The sequence below is a fragment of the Lycorma delicatula genome, chromosome 3 (assembly GCF_047948215.1).
Source record: "Lycorma delicatula isolate Av1 chromosome 3, ASM4794821v1, whole genome shotgun sequence".
In the NCBI taxonomy this organism is placed as follows: domain Eukaryota; kingdom Metazoa; phylum Arthropoda; class Insecta; order Hemiptera; family Fulgoridae; genus Lycorma; species Lycorma delicatula.
The window spans coordinates 165660182-165678100 of NC_134457.1; the positions used below are offsets into that span (position 1 = coordinate 165660182).

Genomic DNA, 17919 nt, shown 5'->3' on the forward strand with positions numbered 1-17919 from the left:
ACAGATCATAAAACCAATTGTTTTGTGATTTGAAGACCTGCTTCAAAATTACCCATATTTTCTTTCTAAGTGTGTAACAGATAATGTTAGTACTGTGGTTAATAATATTTTAGATCAAAGAATGTTTGTGAATACAAACAGATGAGAATCTTAAAATACCAGTCTATGTGATTCACATTCACCAGCAACAAAACGTGTGTTCATTTTTTTTACCTGAAACTCATTAAAAATGTTGAAGGAGCAAAAATTTAACATTTTAGAAAAGGTTTAAGTAGGTGTAACACTTTAAATGTTGGCATTCATGTTTAATCTTGCTGACAAGATCAGTAGATGAAAATGAAATAAAGGCTCTGCTGGGTATTTTTTTTTTTTTTTAATAAAAATTAATAATAATAGTATACTGCATTATACATCATCAATTCAGTTTGCAAATAATTTATAAAATATTTTTCTCAATGTCTGACCAATTTATTCTTGTTTCTATTTCAACACATCACATTTTACATCCTTGCTAACTCAAGCTGATAGATAAACTAAATTAAACAATTATAAGAAGTATATATTTGAAATAATTATTAACTGCAAAAGATACTACCCTTTTTTCAACTAAATTACTACAGATCAATTACTTCCTGGATTTTGTGGCCAGTGCTCATTTTTGAAAAAAAATTATATACCATCAAAGCTGAAATTTACTTTACAAAATTATTTGCTGCTTATGAAAAAATGAACAATTATCTAAATTTAGAATTTAGTAAGCAGTCTATGAAGGCATGTAGATAAAATATGTTTAAAAATTATGCTAACCAATATCTAAGAGTGAATTTATTATGAATATGGACAGTACAAATATAAAGATAAAAACCTATTTTGGTGTTGGTATGTAAGAAGAAGCAGGAGGGAATTTACTGACAAAATAATCGTTCTATAGGATCTGTCAGTTTGTGTTGGGTAAAAGCCTCTTACATACATAAAAATTTAATCTATCATAAAACAACACACCAAGCATTTTCAGATTATGTTCAACAGAAATAAATACTTAGTCACTAACAATGACTATCTACTCTAATAATGGTGCTACATATAGATGAATGGTTGTACGTAAGATGTATGAACCAAATACTTAATCACTGAAATGCACTACTTAGTTATATATTTTAATTAGGATATTAAATTAAAATATAATTAAATTATATTTACAATTATTATTTATCAAATAACGATATTTCAAAATTGTCTATGCCTTTGTTATTAGTTACATTGTGTAATATTTGACCAAGTAATTCGAAAAAAATTTACTTTGAAAATCTATTATTTTTTTATTTATACTCTAGTCTAGATTTAAACCTATTTTTATATTAATTTCTTTGCTATAACTTATTTAATTTGAAAACTGGACTCTCTAATGTTTTAGTAGAATGCGAAATTGTGCTGCCTGAAATTATTTGTTTTCAAATATTTCTTTTATTTATATTTAAGCCATCTTATAACTGAATTTATTATTTTATTTATGATTCATTTATTTTCTATTAAAAAGAAGCATAATTTTTCACTTTTTACTACTGTAATTAGCGGGAACACTGACAACAGTAACGGCTTCGTAGTACTAGCCGGCATTAATGAGGTTTTTATTAACACTGTTATTATTTTGGAATAAGGAAAGTGTAGGCGGTCTATCTATTATTGCTATAATTCTGGTGTACCATTATTTCTTGTCAATGTTTTCTATTGATTTTTACGTTAGTTTTTTAAACTGATTTGTTAGGTTATTTGGCATGTATATGCGTAATTTTTGTTTTAATAAATCTGTCTTTATTGTTTGATAACTGATTACTGTTAATGTCAGATTAATATTAATGATTATTTTAATGTGGTTAGGTAGACACGGTTTGTTTGAGTATTCTTAGTTGTGTATTTTTAAAACGGTTTTGTATGTAGGTTAATCTTTGTCTTTTTGTGTTGTGTGAATATTGACATTATTCAACATGAGGTAAGAATAATCTATATCTGACGATTTAACGGCATATTTATCTATCTGTAGCATTTATATGTATTATATCTGTTTTTCATATGAACCGATATTGCCACTTCAGAAAAAATATTTTGTTGTCATTTCCGAAAAAAAAATTCTTGTGAAGAATGTTTGTTATTGTCCCACTTTATTCTACTGTTTCTTTGGACGCCACCTATTTTTCATTTTTTCGCCCTTTTTTGGTTAAAAACATTCATTACAAACCTATATAACTAAAAACTTCGATTTTTTAAAATTATTTAACTAGTTGAGGTTAGCAGCGAGGCGTGCCTTTTTTTTTGTTTAATTAGGTTTGTTGGTGTCGTATGAAGCATGTAATCGAGGTTATGATATGATCTAACTCCGTCTAATTACATTTAAATCAAACTATATACCGTATTTGGGAGGAATAATAAGCTTTCAGACCTTTTACAGTTAATTTTTTTTTGCAGTACCGATTTTTTTTTTTTTTTTTTTGTCTTCAGTCATTTGACTGGTTTGATGCAGCTCTCCAAGATTCCCTATCTAGTGCTAGTCGTTTCATTTCAGTATACCCTCTACATCCTACATCCCCAACAATTTGTTTTACATACTCCAAACGTGGCCTGCCTACACAATTTTTCCCTTCTACCTGTCCTTCCAATATTAAAGCGACTATTCCAGGATGCCTTAGTATGTGGCCTATAAGTCTGTTTCTTCTTTTAACTATATTTTTCCAAATGCTACTTTCTTCATCTATTTGCCGCAATACCTCTTCATTTGTCACTTTATCCACCCATCTGATTTTTAACATTCTCCTATAGCACCACATTTCAAAAGCTTCTAATCTTTTCTTCTCAGATACTCCGATTGTCCAAGTTTCACTTCCATATAAAGCGACACTCCAAACATACACTTTCAAAAATCTTTTCCTGACATTTAAATTCATTTTTGATGTAAACAAATTATATTTCTTACTGAAGGCTCGTTTAGCTTGTGCTATTCGGCATTTTATATCGCTCCTGCTTCGTCCATCTTTAGTAATTTTACTTCCCAAATAACAAAATTCTTCTACCTCCATAATCTTTTCTCCTCCTATTTTCACATTCAGTGGTCCATCTTTGTTATTTCTACTACATTTCATTACTTTTGTTTTGTTCTTGTTTATTTTCATGCGATAGTTTTTGCGTAGGACTTCATCTATGCCGTTCATTGTTTCTTCTAAATCCTTTTTACTCTCGGCTAGAATTACTATATCATCAGCAAATCGTAGCATCTTTATCTTTTCACCTTGTACTTTTACTCCGAATCTAAATTGTTCTTTAACATCATTAACTGCTAGTTCCATGTAAAGATTAAAAAGTAACGGCGATAGGGAACATCCTTGTCGGACTCCCTTTCTTATTAGGGCTTCTTTCTTATGTTCTTCAATTGTTATTGTTGCTGTTTGGTTCCTGTACATGTTAGCAATTGTTCTTCTATCTCTGTATTTGAAACCTAATTTTTTTAAAATGCTGAACATTTTATTCCAGTCTACGTTATCGAAAGCCTTTTCTAGGTCTATAAACGCCAAGTATGTCGGTTTGTTTTTCTTTAATCTTCCTTCTACTATTAATCTGAGGCCTAAAATTGCTTCCCTTGTCCCTATACTTTTCCTGAAACCAAATTGGTCTTCTCCTAACACTTCTTCCACTCTCCTCTCAATTCTTCTGTATAAAATTCTAGTTAAGATTTTTGATGCATGACTAGTTAAACTAATTGTTCTGTATTCTTCACATTTATCTGCCCCTGCTTTCTTTGGTATCATAACTATAACACTTTTTTTGAAGTCTGATGGAAATTCCCCATTTTCATAAATATTACACACCAGTTTGTATAATCTATCAATCGCTTCCTCACCTGCACTGCGCAGTAATTCTACAGGTATTCCGTCTATTCCAGGAGCTTTTCTGCCATTTAAATCTTTTAATGCTCTCTTAAATTCAGATCTCAGTATTGTTTCTCCCATTTCATCCTCCTCAACTTCCTCTTCTTCCTCTATAAAACCATTTTCTAATTCATTTCCTCCGTATAACTCTTCAATATATTCCACCCATCTATCGACTTTACCTTTCGTATTATATATTGGTGTACCATCTTTGTTTAACACATTATTAGATTTTAATTTATGTACCCCAAAATTTTCCTTAACTTTCCTGTATGCTCCGTCTATTTTACCAATGTTCATTTCTCTTTCCACTTCTGAACACTTTTCTTTAATCCATTCTTCTTTCTCCAGTTTGCACTTCCTGTTTATAGCATTTCTTAATTTCCGATAGTTCCTTTTACTTTCTTCATCACTAGCATTCTTATATTTTCTACGTTCATCCATCAGCTGCAATATATCGTCTGAAACCCAAGGTTTTCTACCGGTTCTCTTTATTCCGCCTAAGTTTGCTTCTGCTGATTTAAGAATTTCCTTTTTAACATTCTCCCATTCTTCTTCTACATTTTCTACCTTATCTTTTTTACTCAGACCTCTTGCGATGTCCTCCTCAAAAATCTTCTTTACCTCCTCTTCCTCAAGCTTCTCTAAATTCCACCGATTCATCTGACACCTTTTCTTCAGGTTTTTAAACCCCAATCTACATTTCATTATCACCAAATTATGGTCGCTATCAATGTCTGCTCCAGGGTAAGTTTTGCAGTCAACGAGTTGATTTCTAAATCTTTGCTTAACCATGATATAATCTATCTGATACCTTCCAGTATCGCCTGGCTTTTTCCAAGTGTATATTCTTCTATTATGATTTTTAAATTGGGTGTTGGCAATTACTAAATTATACTTCGTGCAAAACTCTATAAGTCGGTCCCCTCTTTCATTCCTTTTGCCCAGCCCGTATTCACCCACTATATTTCCTTCCTTGCCTTTTCCAATGCTTGCATTCCAATCTCCAACTATTATTAAATTTTCATCTCCTTTTACGTGTTTAATTGCTTCATCAATCTCTTCGTATACACACTCTACCTCATCATCATCATGGGCGCTTGTAGGCATATAAACGTTAACAATCGTTGTCGGTTTAGGTTTTGATTTTATCCTTATTACAATGATTCTATCGCTATGCGTTTTGAAATACTCCACTCTCCTCCCTATCTTCTTGTTCATCACGAAACCTACTCCTGCCTGCCCATTATTTGACGCTGAGTTAATTACTCTAAAATCACCTGACCAAAAGTCGCCTTCCTCTTCCCACCGAACCTCACTAATTCCTACTATATCCACATTCACCCTATCCATTTCCCTTTTTAAATTTTCTAGCCTACCAACCTTTTTTAAGCTTCTAACATTCCACGCTCCGACTCGTAGAATGTTATTTTTTAATTTTCTGGTGACCCCTTCCTTAGTAGTCCCCACCCGGAGATCCGAACGGGGGACTATTTTACCTCCGGAATATTTTACCAAGGAAGGCGCCTCCATTATTGTTATGTGAAAATGCAGAGCCACATTTTCTTGGAAAAAAAAAGCAGCTGTAGTTTTCCATTGCTTTCAGCTGCGCAGTACTCAGAGGACTGAGTGATGTTGATACGGCCGTTTAAGTCGTCCTGACTCACGCCCCTAACAACTACTGAAAGAGCTGCTGCCCTCTTTCAGGAATCATTCCTTAGTCTGGCTCTCAAACAGATACCTCTCCGATATGGTTGCACCTTCGGTCCAGCTACTCTGTATCCCTGAGCACTCAAGCCCCCTCACCAACGGCAAGGTCTCATGATTCATAGAGGAGGGCAGTACCGATATTAAAATATAAAATCGGTGAAACGCTAACCAACAATTACCGAATGTTATACTTCACTACTATTGTCTCTACTGTAATCATTACAAATTCCTTCATATGTTTTTTGTAATATATTATACATTTGGCAATGAACAATTAATACTTATTCATGTGAAGTAAAACATGATTTACAAAGGTTCTTTAGATTTTGTAAATGCCTGCAGTACATAATTTTAAAGTGATTATGGAAAAATTATTACAAATAAACTGAATATTAATGTTAATGAATCTTGTAAAAATTGTCATAATTATCTGTGAATAAAAAGATGTGAGAAGGGATTGTGAATTCTTCTGATTTGAAATGGCAGTAATATTGAGCAGTTTGATCAATGTAAAATTGTTTCATACTGACATGTGATTATGTTACAGACAAATAGTGAAGAACAGCATAAATTAGGAGTTGTAAATGCATTGAAGGTGACTGACAGTGCCCTTCATAAGGTGTTTCTGTCGTACTCATTACTGAACATGTGGTATGGTCTCTCTGTAATGACAATATGATATTCTGAGCAATTACTTGACAACTTAAATTTTTTTCATGCTTTAATGTATCATAGTATATATGCCTAGGATCAGAAAGATACAAGATCTAAATGTTGAAAGCAGTTTTGGACAGCTGGTGACCCGTGCAAGGTTAAAGCCTGTGCCGTATTGTTAGTATTTTAGACAATTAATATCAATTTTGTCAGTTATAGAGACTTGTTTAGATGCTGATTTGTTCTGTAGAGAGAGGTTAGACTTTTGTGAAAAAAGATTAAGGATAAATTACCAAGTTGTAGCAATGCTTAACACTGTCTTGTAGGAAAAGTGGCTGAATTTATATTTAAACAGAAATATAGTTGCTACAGAGAGGGTGACTACATCACAGTTATTAGTTATGTGTTTGTTGGATAATCACCTTATGAAGTGCACAATCAGTCATCTTCAACATCTGACTCTGTTTAGGATAGTTTATGGTTTATTCTTATTTACTTAAAACTTTAACCTTGGCAAATAATGGATTAGCATCTGAACAGGTCTTGATAACTAATTGACCAGAGTATTAATAGAATGCCACAAACTTTTATTTTGCATAGATCATTCGCTGTCCAAACCTGCTTTGTGATATTTAAATAATTTATTTTCCTGATTCTTAGCATATCTACTTTGGTATATTAAAGTATGAGAATAATCCAAGTTGATCAAGTAATTACTCAGAACTACCGGAATGGCATATTATCTTATCTCGTTACTGAAATACAAAAATCGTTGACTTTTCCATTGTATGACTTAATATTACATGCACTGTGTTTCTTTTGAATGTGTTTGTGGTAGCTCATAAAGTACAGTTGTTGCTGTATGAATTTTTTATTTTCAATTTTTGCAAAATTAATTGCCTGTTTAAGAATTTATGTATCATTCTTCTTATTTTACCTTTCTATCTTTCCCTGTAAGATACAGTTCCAGTTATGTAGTTTGTATTAACATCTCTCCTAGTGCCCACTTAAACATTCTCTGTTCTTATTACCTTAAAAGTGCATTCCAATGGCCTAAATAGCACACCCTCTCAAATCAAATCTCTCTTCTCCAATACAACTCTTCACAGCCATATTATAAACTAAGCACTCAACTAAGAAAAACAGTCATCAACTTCTTCAGCCATCTTTGTTCGGATGATCATGAACACTGCATGCCATGATTGTTTTGTTCTGTCTACAGCATTGATGTTCTCTGGAAGTAAGCATGCCAAATTCTTTTTAGCACGATACCTGTGTGGTAGGAATCAATCACAAATAAACACCTGTGTTCTTTGTGGTATCTTCTGCTATAATCACATTACACAGAGGCTCTCGGCATCTGCACACAAAGTTTGCTTTAAAATATCTGTGACTAGTAAGGAGTTGGGTCAACTTGTGCCCCAGTTCTCTCTGATTTTGATAGAAGCATATCTGAAAGTCAGGGATTAGTCTGTAGATCTATCTGCTTTTCATTGACTAAGCCTATCTCTTCTGCCACTTGTGGACAAGCGATGTCTTTGCATCCGCCCTACCCCATGTATATCATCATCCCTCTTTTGAACAAGGAGATACAGGGACACAAGTCTGGCCACTACCATGTCAGCGGGATCACCCAACTAGGTCCTGTACCTGCACGCAACACACCTGAAAGGAGACAGCCTTGTGCACTCGACTAATAATTGCACAGACCCTCTCCCTTCCAGCGCAAATGATCAGACTGGTGTTCCATACAATACTTGCAAGAGCACCAGTTGGGACAAGATCCTCTGCTTAGATGTGCAGGGACCCCAGTGTTGGCCATTAATTGACTGATGGCGCAGTCGTTTTTTCAGCTTTGACTGATATCTCACAAAATGTGTGTCTGAAATGTGGGGTTCTTATCTACCTGCATCTTAAAGTACTAACTCTTATAACATATTTATTTATTTCTTATGAATATTACGGAAGTCTCCAGATAGCCCATTCATTCTGGATTTGGGGCTTGTAGGCAGCTGCATTCCTTGTTCGTGACATGTAAGTGAGGCTGACCATAAAGATTCATATGGTTAATTAAAACCCAACCACCAAAGAACTCCAGCACCCACAATTTAGTATTCAAATCTGAATAAAAGCAACTACCTTTATTAGGACTTGAACCTGATAACTCTCCACTTTGAAATCAGTTGATTTACAATGAGTTTAACCAGTAGCGGGTTTTTACAACTCTTATGGCTTTTACGATGTGGAGGACCATAAAACCTTTGCGCTAGGTTTTAGAGCGAGTATGAACTGTAGTTAAATAGGTGATAGATTGAACAACGTCTTGTTGCTTATTGAATTATTTAATTACTTGTCTTGACTTTGTGATAACATGTAATTGAACATTTAATATATAACATTACACATATAATTAATAACGTATAAGTATACTAATAAACTAAGCGTTCATCCGAATATGTACATCTGGACTGACTGTACAACACGACCGCTATGGATCTGATTCTGACGCCGAATGAATAGAAGGTCGCTACATCATAATGGCCATTGCTTGTGATATTGTGATGTAGGACATGGTATGATGATCATATGACCATAGCTTGCCAGAGAGCCCTAGCCTTCGCTAGGTAGCAGCACCCGATGGCACAAGTGGAACGTAACGACAACTTAAAAATACTATACTGCAATCCATCTTAAAATTCTATCACTGCCAATAATAAAATCATTTAAGTAAAATTCATTATTAAGCTATATACCAAGTAGTACTTATCTTTTCCATGCAATAATCAAATCATTTAGTTATAAATTATAGAGCAGGTGATAATGATCAACCTTCTCTTAATCATGAGTCTATAGTAAATGAAGTCCTTCTTCTTCCATTGGTCATCCTTATGATAGTGTTGTTATAAGAACACAATTAGAGTAATCAAATATAAAGGATTTTAACATTTACCAGAGTAAATTTCCATCAGTCACATTATTTAAAGCTTTTTCCAAATCAAAGATTTCCAATGAAAATTATTGCTAACACTGGTTTACAAAATTTTGTCCCAGGATAATTAGAAATGGTTTCTATTTTTATTTTTCTCCTTGAATTCAAAAATGTTAACAGAATTTTTTTATCACGCTTAATTTTCAAGTTACACCCTGTTCAGTGTCATGATATTACGCATTTGTAATATTTAAATGAATAAAAAGCTATTGATTAAGCATTCAGAAATGATTAGTTTATTACAAAAGAAGGTCTGCAATGGCATTGATCAATACAATTAGTCGTAACTGCTGGATGATGCAATTCTAAAATGAGTCAGAAGATGGCTATCTTACAAACTTATTATCCTTTTTTGTCAGCGATGTCACAATAAGCAACTTCTGTTTTGATTATAATGTGTGAGTTACTGGTTCAAGCCATAGCCAGTCTGTATTCAGTGTTCACTCTGTTGACATTTGTACATCTTTCATGTGTATGTGCTGATATAATATAGTTCAATGTAAATGTTTCTTAGTTATGACGTATTCTAAATTTACATTCTTTTGAATTCAAGACGTGTAGTAAATATTTTTTGTAGTGTTTGTATATTGTATGATTTTGCAAAAAACCTAGAAATTGTGTAACTCCCGCACGGAGAGCTTTTGCTACATTTGTGGTGAGGTAACGTTTAAATTTCATAAATGTAGTTTTACTCCTCTCATAAAAGGTTTTATGAGCTTTATTTTAGCTGCAAAGTTGCTGATCAAGACAAACATTGGGCCCCTCACATTTGTTGTACTGCTTGTGTCAGACTCTTTACGAGTTGGTCAAAGGGTTCTCGGCATATGAACGTTGTTATTCCAATGATTTGATGGGAATTAAAAGATCATGCCAACGATTGTTATTTTTGTGTGACTAATATTGTAAGCATTAGTTCAAAATCAAAGCACATTATTTCATACCATAATTTACCATTTGCTATGAGGCCTGTGGCTCACAGTGAAAAACTAACTGCCTGTGTCTAAACCACCAGAAAATATATTTAATGATGATCAACAACACAAAAATTTGGCAGACGATAATGATGACGTAAGGGTTGATCCAAACTATGAAGCTTCGTGTTCATCTGGTGAACCACGTTTACTAACACAAAGGGACGTTAATCTCCTTGTAAGAGATCTTGAATTTAACAAAAAAGGAGGCAACATTTTTGGGATTCTTGAGCAGATTACTAGCCTTTATTTTACAAAGAATATGCAGTGAAATGGCTGTATGTTTCTCAGGTATAGCAAAACCCCTTCTACCTCAATCTGCATTATCAAAATTCTGTTTTATCCAAATCTGTGCAGAATAAAATTGTTAATTTCTGTGGGACAGAATAAAATCATACTGACAAATTAAAATAGGCCTATAGTGTGAGGAATAAATAAACAATATTGTTGTTTTCAAAAGAGGGCTGACCAATCTACCACTGTTCCACTCTTTTTCTACTTTTTACTAGTTTATCATGCATTGTTATTGGCAAATACAGAGTTGTCTTTCCTGATTCAGGTAATATTTAAGTTAAATAACTTAAGTTAGAGGAAATAAACAGAGGAAAACGATCATCTTGTTTTGGCTGATCTTATTGAGGTAATCAGTAAAGTGAAGTTACTGAAAATGATCAAACTCACCATAGTAGTGATTCTTGATGCAGGACTAGAAAGGGATCACCAAAAAAGTAGAAGTAGGAGAAGAATATACAAAAATGGGATATTGACTAAAAGATAAGAAAATAGTAACATTGTACACACTAGAAATTTAAATTATTTCAAATAATATAACTTTTAGGAACCACTATAGAAACATTTAGGATATTATTTTTGTAATAGAGATAAACATAAGTGTGAGATTCTAGAATAATGTGTAGAATTATTATTATGTAGTTTTCATGTTTAATTTCAAATATTTCCTTTTTTAATGAAGGTTGCGTGTAAAACTTTGTGTTGATTTTCTTTTTCTCATTTGTGACCTCAAGTACTAAGCACTTGTCTATATTTTGCTCTTGTTTAGAGCTGAATAATGGATTTTAAAACTGTAAGGTACTTTTATCACTTGTTTAGCAGGTTTGATGCACTTATCTCCATTCCTTTCTCTTCTGTAACAATTTCTTTACCAACATATTTCCTTCATTTTACATCATCAGTTATTTTTTACATGTATTTTAACTTTTGTGATTGAATGGTTAATTATTTATTTTGCTAATAAGGATACCCTGTGTTGGCAAAGCTTGTTTAATATGACATTGTTGTTTCTTGCTGTACAATGGTGTTCAGTTTAGCTGTAGATATTTTTGTAAGTTTTGTTATTATTTATAGAATTTTAATTATATTTTATATTTTAATAATTTTTTTTTTTCATTTTAGTCGATTAAATTCAAATGGAATTATGACATCTGTTATGGAAAAAACAATAAATATGAATTATACAGCACGTCAAGTTAAAAACAGTCTCTTCTGGGGCTGTGTAAATGCCTGTGTACTTTCTGTAGTCTTGTATGATATGTAAGTATGTTTATCTGAAATAAATATGTAAATATACATTGAATTATAGTATAAATATGATTTAACCAGTTTCATTTTTTGGCCTTTGTGATGGTTTTTTTTTCATGTAATTTTTCCCTTTCTATTTGTAGTGCTTCTTTATATTTATTGCAGTTTCTAACCACAGTTCTTCACCCCTTCATCTCTGCATCTTAAAGTAACTTTTGGTATAAAAGAAGTAAAAAATAATGATTTCGCAGTTTTTTAAAACCTTATTTTGTGAAGTCAGTCAAAGTAAATATCGTTAGTAAGTTGTTAGTAGATAGTTTTTAAATTTCATGCTGATCTCAAAAAGTAAACATTTAAAGAAAAATTGAAGAAGTGTTATTTTTTTAATTTAAACTTTTTTTCTTTTTTTACCCATTTTCATTGAAAGGTTTATGCTTATTTTTCTTTTCTTAATTTATTCTTTGCTTATTAAGTTTATTTTGCAGTCTCCTCCTCTCCTTATTTTGCACTTTTCATTTGTTGTATTTCTAAGTTGATACTGTTTTCCATTGTTATTTTTCATATTTTTGTACTTTTTTGCATTCAGCCATTAATTCTAATATGTTACCTGTGATGCCATGCCTTTTCACTGTTATTTTCTTATAGTTTAATTTTTTTAATTTCTGCTGTTGTGTTAATTGATAGGTCTATTTCTATGTTCTTGTTGGAACTTAAACTCTACTAATCATTCTTTGTTGTTTGTAACCAGTAATTTATCTCCTCAGTACCTGTTTTTGTTGATTTAACCTGTAATTTTATAAACTAAAATCAACATTTCACCATATCTCCATTTTACTATCACGTTTTTTTCAGATTTGTTGAAAATTAATTTATTTATTGAATAATTGTGTAATTATTAGTAATTTCGATTTGTTGGATAATTTGATTTTTTTTTTTAAATCTTAGCCTCATATTCAGCCTGATAATTTACCATATTTTTAGTTTACTTCATCTCCATTTGGTTTTCTTTTATGGTTTTAAAAAGTGTTGTTACCTTCTTTGGCTGTGTATTTTAAACTATGATTTGAAGACCCGTTTCATTATCATTGAATGTAAAAAAAAATTGAGTATTCATTTTCCTCTGTTACTCAGCCAAGGTTAGGACAATCTTCAGTGGCTGAAATATGAGTATTTATAGTTACTTCTAGTATTCTTATGTAATATTTGACTGATCTAAAATGTGTTTTACCATCTTGATAATCCATTTGGAGATATAGTTGCTTGATTTAGAGACTGTTCATTGTTAATACATGTTAAAATTTATTTTTATTTCAATGTGAGACTTTCATGAGTTCTTATTTTCTTTGATAGCATCAATGAAATATTTTCTTTAAAGTACTTTTTTCAGTTTTTGTAATATTATATATAGTAATGGTAAAAATAATAAATTATATTTTGCAGTTTATCATTTATATTCAGTCATGATTCATTAAGTTTTCTGACTTATTTTTCTTCTGAAGTTATTGCCTTCCCCCCCCTTTTTTTTTTAAAGAGGTTGTTGGTTTCCTTTTTCTTATGTTGTGTCATATTATGAAAATGTATTACTCCAGTAATGTATTCAATGAAAGTTAATCATTAAAACTGATATTAACTATAACCAAACTAACTGATAACTATTACTAAAACTAAACTAATACTGTAACTAAACATCTGCATTGACTAGTACAACAATACATAACATCGATTTACCTTATAGTAGTTATGGAAATGGTCCCAGTGAACATCCAGACATACCTGCCTTTCTTCTTGTTCTAGAACTTGCGAGTTTTTCACACAGAATGTTCCTGGTGAAATAATGAATAGCAGTTTAAAGTTCCTGGAAGCTCCTGGGGTTCCCTTAATAAATATTTTTGTGTGCATATCTCACTGGATAAAAATCCAGTGGGCTTAAGTTCAGAGAACAAGATTGCCACAAGCCCTTAGAAATGATTCAGTTTCCCATGTCGGTTTGCTCTCCATGAACTGGTAAATGATTTCACGACAGTGAGCTGAATTTGTTGTTTCTACAAAGAATATTGGATTGACTATTCTTTTGGATATTGCAATCCATACCCCCAACCTTCTGATCATGTAGAGGAATTTCACTATGGCATTTAGGTTGATGGCAGACCATAAAACATGAGTTCTGCCCATGCTTATAACTTACAATTGGAACCATGCTTCATTGGTGTAAAAAACATAGCCCAAAATATCAGAATTGCCAGCTTAAAACCTTTGAAAACATTCACAACATTGAATTCACTTTCCACAGTCTGGCCAATAACTTTTGAACCACTTTCACTTTTTAAGGGATGAAATCGAGTTTCTTATGAACTGCCTTGTGTGCAGTTACAACACCAATGTTTTTCTGTTGAGCCAACTTTCATATACAGACTTGTTGGGACTAAATTGCGTAGGAGTTGATGTCTTGCAGTTTTTCTTCAAGTACTGATGGTCTACCACTTTTTCACTCATGGACTTTTACCGATCCCATCTCCATTTTTCAATTAGCACTCGTATACTGTGTTGATTTGGAACCATTTTACCTGGAAATCTTACAAAAAATTGGTCTTTCACTGTTTGTGTGACCTCACCTGATATTTTTGTGATCGTGGAAGATGCATTCAACAAGAAATATTTGTTCGAAAGTTAAAACCATCTGAGCACTGAAAGCACCATTCTGAAAAGACATGAACTCAATTGTTCAAAGTTGATGAACACACATTGAAAAAAAAGAACCAGACGCAGCTTCTCATCCCAAGATTACTAGCCTGATTGATTCACAGAAGCAAATCATACATAACGCAGGATTACCAACCGTAGCAGAAAAAATTACTCCCAGCGCACAGAATACTATTCCTCAACATATAATCATGTTTATGTAGGTGTATAATTACTTTTCGAACACATTGTAGTACATGCAAATTATACACTACATAGTGGGTCACTATAATTAGCGATCAAAAGTCAGATTCTGTATATAAAAAACTTTAAGAAGTTATTATTTATTTCTTTATTTTACTTATGAATGAACTGGTGTGTAGGTATTTAATATTAGTTTATTTATGTTCATAAGATTAGCTTTAATAATATTTAAAAAAAATTTATTTGGCTTATAAATAATCTTCCCTATTCTTTTATAAATCTAAAAAATTTTAGTCACTAAAGATTCATAGTTTGGTCTCTGAATTGTTAAACAATTCTTTCACTGTGGTAAACTATGATTGAGACTTAACACACTTGCATCTGATTATTACATAAACCTAGAACATCTCATTGTAGCATTCTGAAAATTGAAGCAAGTTAAATGAAATGCTGCTAATAACCAAAGCTCCATTTAATAAACTGTTTTATATTGTTTAAAGCATTTAGTGCTGATGGAATGATGTTCAATAAAGCCAGTATTATACGCTTATTTACATGTGTTACTGGTAAATGATCATAGAATCCAATCTTTTAAAAAAAAAAAAAACTTGTTTAACAGCATAACTATTGACACAACTTCATTTTTATTCCTACTTCTGCTTTTGCATAATCGTGTAACAATCTTACTTATATGAGTGATCATACTTTGATTAGTATATTAATCATACTATTGATCATATACTTATTTATTGTATCATCATACAAGCCTGGCTGTAAACTTGTCTGATTTATGGTAGATACATATTAATAATTCTGAAATGTACAGTTTCCCAGCTGATGCTGCAACCATTACTGAATGTATATTGCTGTTTGAGAATGGAAATGGAAATAATCTTAATCAATGAAACTTCTCTAGTACTGACTGCGTAGGCTTGTGGTAGTTGAAGGTCTAATTAGCCTGATGACCATACATTGTTTTATATTTATAATACACTATTATAAAATCCTACTTTTTATATCTGTTAATTGCTAAGGTTATTAGTAAAATGTTGTTTTAAAATACGCCATTACACATATATGTGGAAAATACATCTTTTATTATTTAACTTAAATGATTTATGGAAAATTGTTCATTAAATATATTCTCCAACATTGGCTTTTTTCTTACTTCACATTGCTTTATATTCAAGGTGTTGCTTTTTGAGATATTACAGAACCAGTAATGTAAAGAAATATAATTTACCTAAATATTGATTTTTCTTACTACTATGACATTTATGGTTAACCTATTTGTGGGTTTTTTCTTTTTAGTAAACATTTAATTCTGTTTCAAAGAATAAATAATTCTTATATCCTTTAGTGACTGTGTCAGTAGCCTTCTGTGGATGTCTGATTACTGTAGTACAGTGTGATAAGAATTATTCAGCTCATTTTAGGTGTAAATAAAATAATAACAAAGCAGTGTATAACAGAGCCCTTCTAGCAAGGCGCTTTTTCCTTTACTTCCAGCCATGCGTCTACTCCCCTCTGCAAGCATCTTACTATAACTGCTCGGCTAGCCTTATGTGCATGTTTTATTGCTGAACAAGATTTTCAAACAGTTTTGTTTACAACACTTATTAACTTCAAACATGTTCTACATCAGCACCGTTTGTGACGTGAAATTGAATAATGTTTAGACTTTTGTAAAACATCTAGACAATATTAAATTTCATGCAACACATTATGAAAAATAATCTGAAGTTATTTTATTAATTACACCTTCAATTCTTTTTAGTTCTTAGATGTTGACAACATTCATTGTGTACACCCTGTCTTTGATTAACCCCCAAAGAGAGAGTTTGAGTGGAATAATGTCAGGAGATCGAGGTAGCTAGGTAGCTAATTGGTCCATTGCGGTCAATACAAGGATGGAAAAATTTTTCATCTAGGTAGCCTCTAACATGTTAACCCCAGTGAGGTGGTGTGCCATCTTGTTGGGTTGTCGATATTCAATCTATTGTACTGCACATTCCTGTAATATGTCCAGATAACTAGTGCTAGTAACCATTGACTCAGCGAAGAAGAGTGGTCCAGTTACTTCATAAACAGTCAACACACACCAAACATTAATTTTTGGGCTGTCACACTGTTTGTCAAACAGAATTTGGGTTTCACTACCCTAAGTCTGACAATTATGACTTAACGTGAACAAAAACATGGAAGATAGCTTCATCAGAGAAGATTATTTTTTCTGAAAACCCATTATCTTCGTTCACTTTATCAAGAATGCCTATGGCAAAATTGTTACAGTGTGATTTATCATCATATTCAATTTCATGCACCAACTGAATTTTGTATGCCTGAAATTTTAGGCACTTGTGTAAAACCTTCACAATTGTCAATTGTTATATTCCTAGTTCTAAATTTGCATTAGTTGATTTACCCAGGCCTCTGAAAAGTTCTCTTACTTAATCCATAACTTGCTTGGAGACAGGAGTTCTGCCAACACCTTTTTTTGTGTACTACACTTTCTGTACCCATAAATTGTTAATAGCAAACTTTATAGTCTTTATTAGGAGGATCACAGCCATATTGTAAATGAAAATGTCTTATCAACAGTAATAGCAGATCTGCGTTCATGAAACCATAGAAAACACATTGCTTTCTCCTGCATAGTAGCCATTGCTTAACTACAATCCCCCTGTCATTACATTGCACTGGTGTTTTCGTTCAAGATCATCAGTAATTAGTACAAATACTAATGTTTGAAAAAATTCAACACGCACTACATTGCATTGTTCATTTTTTATCAACCCTTAAAATGCACTGAGTAAGTTATATTTGCCCTGTATTTTATCTGCAGGCTGTATTTTCTAGGAGGACTCATTCCATGCCAAAAAAAAAGTAGTTGAAAAAGTTTTGAATTATTTTTACTGAAAATTTAAAGAAATATTTGGATTCTTATTATTCTGAATTATGCTTTTAAAAGAGTTGATTGAAAAAGTAATATATTTTATGTTTGTTACAGTATTTATACATGTCCATTTTATTCAGATACATTTCATATGTTAGAAATGTTTGTAGCGGTAATATTAACAATAAATACAGTATTTCATTTTGGACGTTACCTATGGACTACCCTAAGTTTACAGCCAGTTGTTGTTACACCTTTTCAGAAAAGACTTCTGGGCATAAGAGATGGTGGTAAGCTAATAATTATCTTTTTTTTAGCTAATTATAATTTTTGTAAGAACTAGATGTAGTCATTCTTCAT

At 32.1% G+C, this 17919-nt stretch overlaps 1 protein-coding gene across 3 annotated transcripts in view; it reads left to right on the forward strand.

Moving 5' to 3' along the window:
* Positions 1–1572: 1572 nt before the first annotated feature.
* Positions 1573–17919, forward strand: part of LOC142322167 (transmembrane protein 209) — a 61246-nt gene continuing 44899 nt past the window's right edge. Inside the window, exons 1-3 of one of the 3 annotated variants that reach the window (XM_075360934.1) lie at positions 1573–1624; positions 11655–11792; positions 17674–17849. In XM_075360934.1, the coding sequence (XP_075217049.1) occupies positions 1620–1624; positions 11655–11792; positions 17674–17849 (319 nt within the window). In that variant the 5' untranslated portion in view covers positions 1573–1619. Of the gene's footprint in view, positions 1991–11654; positions 11793–17673; positions 17850–17919 lie in introns of those variants that run through there. The other 2 variants (XM_075360933.1, XM_075360935.1) reach the window with 2 other exon arrangements.